This window comes from Amphiprion ocellaris, chromosome 14 (assembly GCF_022539595.1).
Source record: "Amphiprion ocellaris isolate individual 3 ecotype Okinawa chromosome 14, ASM2253959v1, whole genome shotgun sequence".
Taxonomy (NCBI): domain Eukaryota; kingdom Metazoa; phylum Chordata; class Actinopteri; family Pomacentridae; genus Amphiprion; species Amphiprion ocellaris.
In genome coordinates this window covers 7,353,304-7,364,787 of record NC_072779.1, presented here as the reverse complement: position 1 = coordinate 7,364,787, position 11,484 = coordinate 7,353,304, and the positions used below count along the sequence as shown (strand labels likewise).

General features: G+C 42.9%; 1 protein-coding gene across 3 annotated transcripts in view; it reads left to right on the top strand.

The window, feature by feature from the left end:
- Nucleotides 1–1,364: 1,364 nt before the first annotated feature.
- Nucleotides 1,365–11,484, top strand: part of LOC111574492 (glucocorticoid receptor) — a 73,801-nt gene continuing 63,681 nt past the window's right edge. For 2 of the 3 annotated variants that reach the window (XM_055017174.1, XM_055017172.1), the window contains exons 1-2: nucleotides 1,366–1,862; nucleotides 3,739–5,015. In XM_055017174.1, coding sequence (XP_054873149.1) covers nucleotides 3,748–5,015 — 1,268 coding nt within the window. In that variant the 5' untranslated portion in view covers nucleotides 1,366–1,862; nucleotides 3,739–3,747. Of the gene's footprint in view, nucleotides 1,863–3,738; nucleotides 5,016–11,484 lie in introns of all 3 variants that reach the window. The other variant, XM_055017173.1, reaches the window with a different exon arrangement.

Here is an 11,484-nt window from a genome sequence, read left to right as displayed (position 1 = left end):
GTGCTCATTGTCAGAGTGTGTATGTGTCTTCGTTTTAGAGTCTCAAATCCTTATATGCCAAATTGTGACTTATTCAATAGCAAAAATCCTATCAGAAAATGGGCCATCAGGCAGAAATCACATCTATCAACTGCTTAAGTAAGGAACTACCATGTAAAATAAAAGATTAGCAGTTTAGGCGTCAAGGTCCTCGAGAGCTCCTGGCTGTCAACCTGCCCTTTGACACCTCACTCTGCTCTCGCAACAAAAACGCCGTGAGCTCTCCAAATCCCACTCCACTTTGTCAGGAGTGTAGAGAAAGCACTGGGCTAAGGAATGATTAATGCTCCTCCATGTGAAAGTGCTTAAGTCAGTTTAGTTTGGAGATTGTTCTTGTCTCTAAGGTTTGCATAAAGGGCTGTGGTTTAACTCTGCACTGGCGGCCTTTCAAGTCTGACTTCCCTTTTTCTTAAACGCCTCCCCATATGCCACTTGGCTCTGAATCTGTGTGATTCTCAGTGAATGCAGTCATGTCTTCCTGTCTAGAATGACATAGAAATAATACAAGGTGGTGTAACAGCGAGCAGGTTTCATATTTTTCACTTACATTGCATGCATCCTGTGACTAAGCATTGCCAGCAGCCTAAGTTGGCACAGACTGAGACCTCAGATCACCACAAACAATAAGGTGATTTGTCTTTTAGGGATTTTGGGAGGGTTTTTTTTTTTTTTTTTTTTTTTTTTTAATTTAATCTTCACTGAGTTGTAAAACAGGGATTCTTACCAGAGTTATACGATATGCTGTCATCTGAGGGACAAAAAAAACAGATTTCCTCCCCCTTTGTTTCCAACCTGACCTTAAAAGACCCCCTAATGCGACTTTGGGAACTCTAAGCTATAAAAGAATTTGAATTAAGCACGCTTGGTTTGGTGGCTGAAGAGCTGCAGCAGCAGCATATAGGGGACGACCTGTAGCTGTTTCCTCAATCCTATGTTTGGAGGCTATAGGTGGCCACTTAGGACGCGTTTTGACAGATTCCCCAGCAGACAGAGTTTCAGTGGGTTAAGGGGCGTTCACCGCCAAGTGTCAAACTAACAGCTGCGTAAAGTTGCCACAGATGCACGCAAAGAGGTAGGTAGAATTAGAACTGTGCCTTAAAATATAAGCAAAATAAGTCGCACTGAAAAGCACAATTGGTTAGTATAAAAGACAGAAATTTGAGTATGTTTTAATATGTAAAAAAAGATGAAAATTAATGTATTTTTTACACACGTATGCGCGAAAATACAACTAACGCCTCTTTAATTTTGAAAGGCTTGAAAGGAAGCGCGGCTCTTGCTTTGTTTACCTTGACACCACTTCACTAACTGATCGCCCTGCCCTGCCTGAGTTTGCAGTTGAGTGCGCCAGGGCAGCACGGCTGTATTATATAACTTTAATGTACTCACGGGTTTAATGGCGCAAGAGCGGAACATTGCGCCGCAGATCTGTCGATTCTCTGCGGATTTATCCTGAGATTGCGAACGATCGATCACTTTTTTTTGTTGTTGTTGATGTTTTTCTCTTCTCGCCGTGGACGTGCATTAAAAGTTATCGGCAGATCTGCGAAACGTCGCACACGGTGGATCTCGCCAGCCCCAGCTAGGTCAGCGGCGCCGTTGATTTGAGTGAGAAATATTCCCGAGAATGTTTTCCAGCCACATGGAAAGAGGCGCAGATCCGACTGATATGTCAACGCACAACATTGCTGCCAGGAGGGGGGTTTATTTCAGCCCTTGATCGTGTGGACATTGCGTTATTTCTCATATTTTTTGCCCCCTCTCCATGTTGGACTGACGGGAGATGACCTAATCGGTGGAGTGCGTCCCTTTTTTCACTACAGGTAACGGACTACTTTGTCATGCAGTCACTTGCCTTCTTGTTACATCGCTGCAGTAATATTGAGAGAGAGAGAGAGAGAGAAAAAAAAGGCTTTTCCGCCGAGTAGGCCGACGATGAGCGTCACCGGTGGTGCGTGGATAAGCGCTCTGACAGCAGCCCCTGCACCGTGTCACACATTGGTAATAACACCTCCAGCATTCACAGAAACCGGTTTAATTTCTGGTTTTTGTGTATGAAGTGGAAAGTGTGCGCAGAGTTAAACGCACGGGCTATTTTCTCTCTCTCTCTCTCTCTGGCTCTCGCTTTCTCTTTCCTTCCCCGGCTGTAGGCGTGAGATCAGTGCAGCTTCCCATCGCAGCCAACAGGTTGCACTAATTCTGTTAGGAAAAGTACAGCAGGCTGAAGCAATTCAGGAACCCCCCAACTTTTAAAAAAGAAAAACTTCAATCTTCCCATGTAACATTTGCTGCCTTACTAAAATTTTACTCTTAAAGCAACCTCAGTTTTTGTGTTTTTTTTTGGGGGGGGGGGGGGGGGGGATTGCGCACACACAAAAAAGCCTTGATTGCAGTCTGTTCCACCGCACAGCCGGTATAATGTAGGCGGCTGTGGGCGTGGAAAAGTGGCGAACGCATGACCAAAACAAAATTCCTAATTTTCTTTAGGTAGCGCAATTAAAAAAAAAAAAAAAAATCCCAATTGGACCCCTGAGAGAACCACAGAACCCCCTACGCAAACCCTTGGACTTTATTTTTACGCACCGCCGCAGCCATAGAAGTTGCAAAATAAATGCAGGAAACAGCTGCGTATATGGCACGATATGCATGTATGTTGTATGTAGACATCCAAAAATGTCCCCACTGTGTTGACTTGAGGCCAGACCAGAACCGATCGGCGCTTTGCATTGATCTGAATATCACAGAATATCACCGGAGATTGTCCAGTGCGTTATTTTAAGGGTCAGATTATATTCGATGTTTCCATAATATCAAATGTCCTAGGTAGTTTAGAATATGTTTAGCAGCCTGGGCCTGTTTATGCACGTGTATTTGTGTTATGTTTATTCAGTGGAACCTACTTTAGAAAATAAAAAACACACTTGGTTAGTGGGTGGATGCATCTGAGTCACTTTATTTTCTTTAACTTTTAAAGTTAATCATATCTTATTTAAAGTCTCAATTTTTTAAAGGACTTTTGACTGGATTTTCTTTATTTTATTTAATCTTTCTTGCAAAAAGAGATAATCATTGGTGCCTGCAGCAAATGCCCAGAGGCCCATGGTGGGTTAATCTCTTTTAGACAGATGCATGTTGTTGAACACATGCTTACTGTATGCGGGACAGTCAGTGGCGCTACCATTAATGCAAGTTATGCCCTGGCATGTTTTATCACTTCTTGACTCAACTTCAGTTGAGAGGCGCAGTTCAAAGAGAATACACCAACATTTCTGTAAATTTTATGCGATGTTATGTAATATCTTTGGTCACATTTTCTAGTCCGTGCCCTGGTTCTTGCCATTTGTGCCTCTGCCTCATTGTTCCAGTGTGGGTGTGAGAGGAGGACATGGCTTCTTTGATTTGGCTGCAGTCACATTTATAACAAAAAAAAAGGAAAGACATTAATAAACACGAGAAGAGCGTAGGCAGAGACACAGCAGTAGACAGAGCTTTTAAAGTGCGTCATGGCACTTTTAAATGCAGATGTTTCAAGACACCTGTTGCTGTGAATGATAAGTTTTTCAGTGAGCTTTTTATTTTTTCTCTTGGATGAGCTGCTGCATACTTATCTCCTTATCCAGCATCACATTTAATTCTATAGCCTTGTCCCTTTTGTTTGCCTTCTTGATTTGTCCTCACTGCCCCCACTGTCCCCCTCAGGATAAAGAAATGGATCAGGGTGGACTGAAGCGCAATGGTAATCGAGACGACAGCCTGACATTTGGGGAGATAGGAGCTGAAGTAGTGAGAGATTCAAGTGACACACCTGGTTCACTGCTCCAGTCTACGATGCGTCTGCCTGGCCCTGGGTTTCTGCCCCAGCCCACAGTGGCCCCGAATGGACGGGTTGGAACCAAAGACCAAGGGGAGCTTGGAGGACTCTTTGAGTCCCCTCAGCATCATGTCCTGTGCGAGGGGTCAGATGTGAAGGAGAGCAAAATGATCAGGATGCAGAAACCGCAACAACAGGATATTGGTATATTTAGCGTGGGGGATAGCTTGTCGCTGTTGAACCAGAGTATATCAGATCTTGACCGGACGTCCACCTCTGTCATCAACACTTTAAACACCTCTGTCATGGACAACCTCCCTCTGCCTGACCTTTTTTCCCAGCACATCAAGCAGGAGGGGATTTTTTCTCTGGACAAGGACATGGGAACTTTTAGTGGACACACAGGCACTGGTCAATGTGATTTGGATGGCAACAGCAGTCGCCTAATGGAGGATACCGAAATTTGGCAAAACCTGGACCTTCCTAGCTCGCCGCCAGAAATCAGTGCTTTCGAGTTGGTTCCAGAAGTGGAACACTTGGATGACCTCCTACACGAGAGTGGCGGCGGCGGTCCTGTCGGCGGCTTGCTAAAGCAAGCAAAGTCTCTTGTGGGTAACGGAGAAAACTGTACCAGTGTGAACGGCACAGAGCAGCATCACCATCCCATGCAATACCATCATCCGCACCAGCAGCAACAGCACCACCACCTAGTACAGCACCAGCAACATCAGCTACACCATCAGCAGCAGCAGCAGCCTCCAGCACTCCTCTCCAGTGTCATCATCAAGGAGGAAAAGGATCCCGACGACTCTTTCATCCACATCCGCACCCCTGGTGTGGTCAAACAGGAGAAGCAGGACAGTGCTGGTTTCTGCCAGTCGCAGTGTCTCCAGAATAGCATGAGCTCCCTCCACGGTGGAGGAGGAGGGCCCATGTCCTCTTCTATGGGCACTGGTGCAGGCCCTAGCTGCCACTACACAGCCAATCCGCCTTCCACAGTGGGCCTACAAGACCAGAAGCCTTTTGGCATGTATTCAGACCTGTCTCTGTTGCCGGAGAGCTGGATCAGGGGGAAACGGTATGGAGAGCCATCCGGGATACAGAGCACTGATGATAGGCTCCCCTCTGCTGCTTCTTTTGGGTCTTTTTCTGTCAACATCTCCAGGTAAGTCTCATGGGATTACCTAATCCTGCTCTGTTTACTTTCGTCTTTGTGGCAGATTTAGTGTTTGCTCCCATTCAAGGTGTCATTGACTTTGTATTTATGCGCCCAGAGGGTATCGCTGTGTTCTTAAAATATTAAAATATGCCCACATTTCAATGTGAGTAAAAGAAAAGTTGATAGTAATTCAAGTTTCGCAGAGCAGAAACTGTGATTTATACTAAGTGCCACTGGATGGTTGATTGTTGTTGTCAGTTTTCCTGGAAAAAGCATTCTGTGAATAGGTATAGTGTTTTCTTTTGGCACTGCTGCTCCTGAAACCATAAAAAATATTTGTGCTGGTCTGTGTTGATGTGCCTGATAGCAGATCAAGTTTAGAGGGATGTATTAGGGCAGCTCAGTTCCCTGCAGGACTCCTTGACAGCGCAGTCTGCTGTGTTTCATAGCATTTTAGCCTTCCAGCTTGATTCTAGCACACCGGAAACATCACTTCAATAGGTCAAAAGAAAAAAAAAATGGTGCTCAGGTGCTGTGTGTTTGTTTGTCTGTTGCATTCTTTTGTGAGAAAAATGTTAACGCTGCCGGGGTGGAGATCATCTGCTGCTTGTCACCCCCAATAGGCAGGCTCAGCAGGAAACGCATTCCTTCAATTTATCCACATTGCAGCGCTTTTTAGGAATGCCACTGGGAAAGCAACATATGAATAAATTCTCCTTTAGTTACAGAATTATTGTCAGAGGAGACAGACATGAGAAGAGGTGTTGAATTAGTTGAAGAGTTGCCAGAATACAAGGTGGCACGAGGGAAAGTAAATACTGTTGAGGATATTCAGTTGTCCTGAGCTAAGAATAGTCACCCTGAGGAGACCTTATGTTTTTCAGTATTGCAGTGTTGCGGAGCCCGTGGGGCACAGAGCAGTTATTTTTCTGTGATTTTGCTTGCTCAGAATCAGACATTGAAAATCTGTGTTTTTTATATATATATTTTTTTTTTGGTAGGACAAATTTGAGAAATTATTCCCATACACAGTAACTCATCATAATGTGTCCAACCTCTGTCTGTGTGGTGTTTTTCCAAAATGGTGCCATAAAAATGGTGTCTGTTGTAAAGATATCACGGTGTTACAGAAATGTGTCATCCCACAGGAAATGATTCATTGGCATAACATGTTATGCACATTTCTGGGGATGCACTGTGGTCATGCTTGATGTGAGGGGAACGAGTCCTGTGAGAATGTTGTGTACGTGCTGCGTAGTGAGGATGGGAAGCGTCTGGTGACACGCCTCGCTTCTGCTTAGAAGTACTATCTGATAACCGAACCGGCTCTGGGTGCAACGTTAGAAGAGAGGGATTTATTTTTTCAGTTTTATGAGCACCGATGTGGACACGGGTTGAAAGGGCAGATCACGAGATGGTGTTTGATTAATGGAGGGTAATAATGTGTGTCAGTACAGGCCCTCCTGAAAGAGTCGCTGAGAGTGTTTGGCTCAGGTTGGTTTGTAAACAACTTCTATATGAACATGGGCTTTCGTTGCACTGCTAGCTCCCTGCCGTCAGACTGATATGCCCCTCAGCTGTTTTGCACTTAACCACATGTCTTTGTCGTGTTGAAAATGTGCAGACTCTTATCTCCTCAAGTCACTATCTTTTCTGTGCATGCAATACGCTATAGTAGGCTTTATTGCTAAACACATGCACGGTGCTGTTTGTGCCCAACTTCCTGGCATGCTGATCCGCGTTGCACCAGCATGGTGTGTGATTTCATACTGTGGCCCTCTGATGTAGAGCACTGGTGCTAATCAAGGCCTCAACAGTGCAATGCAAAAACCCCTTACTGTAGAAACAACATAGCATACAAACACACAGCAAACATAAACCGACTTCACTGCAGACTAGCGAAAAAAGCACAGTTGGGCTGCAACTAATGTTTAAAAAATGCTGAAAAGTTGGCAAGCAGGCTGAGGCAGGATTTGTTTGGTGAGATCCCCAAGCCAGAGAAAAATGGAGCGCATTACAGATTCATAAATCACCTCTTACACAGGGGGCTGTTTTGGGATGGAAGACTTTCACCTCTCTAGATTTCTCTGAAGTAGGCGTCTCTATAGTAGAGAACCATGATGGTACTGAGCCGTTTCCATTCGAGCTGTTGGCTTTAGCCCCAGTAATGCAGGCAGTGCATTTAAAGAGAGGATGGGGGCAGTCTGTGAGTGGCAACGTAACGCTAGAGGGTAGAATGACGGACTGAAGGGAAAGAATTCTGTCCGGTTGTGTTTCTACAGCTGTCAAATGCACAAGTCTGAACATTTTTTAAAGAAACAAATACTACAATGTAGATGTTTAGTAGGGAAAGTACAAACTCCTGTGCTGTTTCACAGACTCCCACTCAAGGCCTGTGGCTGGAGGAAGTGGGCCGGCCGTCTCTGATTAGAGGGAACTAACTTTCTTTTTTTTTTTTCTGTAAACTTAATGATGTAAATCAGCCCTAAACCATCGACTCTTTAAGAAGTGCAGTTGCAGATTTCAAGATGATTTATAATATAAATGCTGTGTTAAGACATTTTCAACCTAAGAAGTGCCTTTTTAAAAAAAAAATACACTTTGCATGAAATAATAATATTACAAGCACTGATGTGCTTCATCACACTACAGTCATATCATTAGGTTGATAGTCTGATTCACCAGATATAAACTATGGGTAAAAAACCTGCCTTCACTATGAAACACAACAGCAACGACATACTCTAAGCAGCAATCTGCAAAAATTTTGACAAACATTGGGATCATGCAATAAGGCCGGACTGCTTTCTTCTTTTGGAGAGTAGTTGTAAAGATCTACAGAGAATATTTTTACATTTGCTGTCTAAGAGGGATGTTCTTGCATGTTTGTCCACTAGTTATCCAAAAAGTTTAATTTCCAGAGCAATTTTCTACAGAAAGAAGCTCGCCCTCACACTGTTTTGCAGAGGCACCATCACTGCAACCTAAACTTAATCTTGACGATTGTGATTGGTTTAACTAAAAGCAAACAAGCAGAGTGTTTTTGCTTCAGTTTTTTCATCTATCACAGAATAGGGTACAGTCAGACCATTTTCCAGTGCTGACACAGGGCTGTGGAGATTTTGTTTACAACTCAGAAACCTATTGAAGTGTGTAATACCTCATTTTTATATCTCTAAAATGACAATGATACACAAATGATCAAAATGAACAGCATTTTAGATAAACCAGTTTTGTCCCACAAAATTTAATTTCCTTACGATGATAGCACCATCATAAGATATTTATAGTACATATATTGTACATGCTGGTTACTTTGATTAACAATGGGATTGATTAGAAAATGTGCAATAATGCCACTCTCTGACATCATCTGTCTTTGCATTAGATCACATTAAAGTAGAAATGAAAACAGAAAAGTGACTGGCTCCCTGGTTACAACATCATGTAGCATAGCAACCAACTGCATGTGCAGCACTGTAAATTATCGAGCCCACCTAGCTGTTCTATGGGAATTTTCAACACAGTTCAATCCCAATTTGGCTCATTCTCGTTGCTGGGCTCCAGCTTCCTGTTACATAACTGGTAATCAAATCGACAAATGTTTATTGCTTCATGCCCAGGATGAAATGAGACCCGTGAAAGGCCCAAAAATTCTCAAAACGGCACGGTATTCCTTTCATTAAGCAGCATATTCAGTTTTTTAGCTTATTTTTTGTTATACTGCATTCCATCTTTTACCGTTTATGTATGCAGTGCAGTTTTTTACAGCTGTTAATCTTCTCATCTTTGTGGTGCTGAGATTAAATTCTTTTCAGAAATGTTCTGAGTCATGCTGACAGCAGGAAGGGTTAAAGAGCTGATGTAAACTCTTCTCTGTTGCTGTGCTGCTTGCGTCAGTGTGTGCCAGAGCAGGACAGCAAGACAGACTGTGTGCATCTGTGCGTATATATGTGTGTATATATGTGTGTACACGTACACACAGAGAGGCTGGAAGGCCACGTGTACAGATCTGCTCTGGTGTGCTGCTGCCTCTCTCCTTAGACTGTCACTCACTTTTTTTTCCCTCCTCACCTTCTCACCCCTGAAGGGCCCCTCAGAGCTCTCCATATTTCACAGAGGCATGCAGAAGCTATACAGACAAGGATGCCATGCAAACAGACTCACGGCCTCTTCTGTTTGAAGAGAGCTGCACATTCTGAAAGTCAAAGCAGGCCGGCGCGTCTTGAAAGGAATCAAGTCAAAATTGTGTTTTTGTTTTGTAATTACAGTAAGGTTAACATCAGTATTGCATGCTATAATAATATTTTTTGGCAAAATGGAATAGTTGAACATTGTGTTCTGCCAGCTTGGGGTTTGCAGATGCTTTGTGCTAATATTGTGGCAGTTGAGTGGACTTAAAGCATGAGTCAACAGGCAGGTATTTACACTGGGTTTTGGCCTTTCTGTTGTTTGATGTCCTTCAGGTGCAGTGGACAGCTTTTTATTTGATGAATAACCCAAAACACTGACATCGTAGCACATAAGATGCAATGTTCACTTTAACCCTTTGAACCTGACAGGCATGTTGTCTTTAAAAACTTACAGAAAATGACACCAATTTCCAGAGCCAGAAACTGGGTAAACAGATTTGCCAGATTTTCAACTTTCCAGTGCAACCGTTTGTACTAACTAGATTCTGTACTAAATTCTGCAGTCGTGGGCGAAACCGTGAAGCCATGACTGACTCAGCTGCAAGCTGTCACATGACAGAAATTCACTTGTTCAGCTGAACTGGGATGAACTGCAGGCTGTGTTTACACAGAGCAGATAGGAGCAGAGTTTGGGAACAGATTAAAAATTGTAGGGCACCCCTGTAGCTCAACAGGTTGAGCAGGCGACCTATAAACAGGGGCTATAGTCCCCGATGCAGCCGTCATGGTTTTGAATCCAGCATATGGCCCTTTGCTGCAGGTCCTTCCCCCACTCTTCTCCCCACTTTCCTGTCTCTCTCTCACTGCTGTTTGTCAATAAAGCCTGACAAAGGCCAAAAAAAATAACTCTAAAAAAAACAAAAACAGCAAAATAAAAACACTAGTAGCAAGAAATCTATAGTACGTGGAGCCATGCTGTTTGCATGAGTCTTTTCTGGATGATCCGATTTCCTCCCACAGTCCAACAACACGAAATGTAAGGTTGACTGGTGACTCTAAACTGGATGTAGATGTGAGAGTGAGTGTTTCCTCGTTGTCTATGTCTCTGTGTTGGAGCAAAAAAATACCCAGAAACTGCTTGGGGATCAGAGGGTTAAGAAAAGAAATCAAAGAGGACACAATGTGTTCTGCAACAGTGATCTGCAGCAAAGCTCTGAAGTGCATATGTTGCCCCATAGCTAGATCTGATAAAACTCCCAAAACACATTTTAAAGATATTTCTGTGGCATTTGATTAGAGAAAGAAATATTTACCATTTGTGGGAGAAACATGAGGAGAAACATCCTGACTTTAATTTTTCGCTGTAACTAATAGCTTGTAGGGGCTGATTAGAGTGCAGGACACAGAGACTGCAGAAGAAAAATGTTTCACAGTTTTGGAAACTGATCCAAGAGGCCAATAGAAGGAAGCTGTGGTGCAGCAGTAACCTAAACATGGGTTGTAATGATTGATTTCAGCGCTGATAGGGTGTGTTCCATGATTGATGAGTAATGATGATGATGATGGTGCTTTTGGTAACGTATAGCATGATCATTAGTATTGTAATAGCTCCTTAGCTCAAGTGGAGCGTGGTTTGAATGCAGTTCTAGCTGATTGTTTGGCTTTGATGCATTGCAGCTGCATATTTTTACATGTTGTTGCTTGTAGAAACTCTATGCTACGGAGATACAGTCTTTGTTAAAGGGAGTTGTGACTGTGTTGCAGGGTTTTCTTTCTAGTTGTAGGTCCAAATTTACATATTTTTCTTTCCACAAGGATATGGAGCAGCCGGTTAGGGAGATCTGAGCCTACACAGACTGTAAATAGTGCTAAATATTTAAAAAACACACCTATACCTAGCTGATCAGAACTCGCATGAGAAACATTAGACCTCGTCTATTACATTTTATTCATTTACTGACACCCTCTCTGTAATATTTATCATGCTACAATTATGGTTCATGCATAAGAAACATGAATATGCTCTTACTCTGAAAAAATAAACAAGGATCATGTTTTCAGTCCCATGCCTTATATAGCCTATGTCTCAGTCTCAAATGAAATTATTTATTAAATATATATATATGCTTAAAATATCTCGTGATAACATGTGACTCAGCACTTGACTGAAATCATGTGAGCCTACTGAATCAACTCAACCTCGGCAGTTAAAAGAACAGTGTAAATAAAGGGAGTTCTTTCACTCATTGATTCATTAAGCCAATAAGCGTCTGTGTGGTGCATGTGAAAAATGCCGGACTTTTTTTTTAATGCTTGCTGCTCAGTCATCAAGTTTCTGCCAC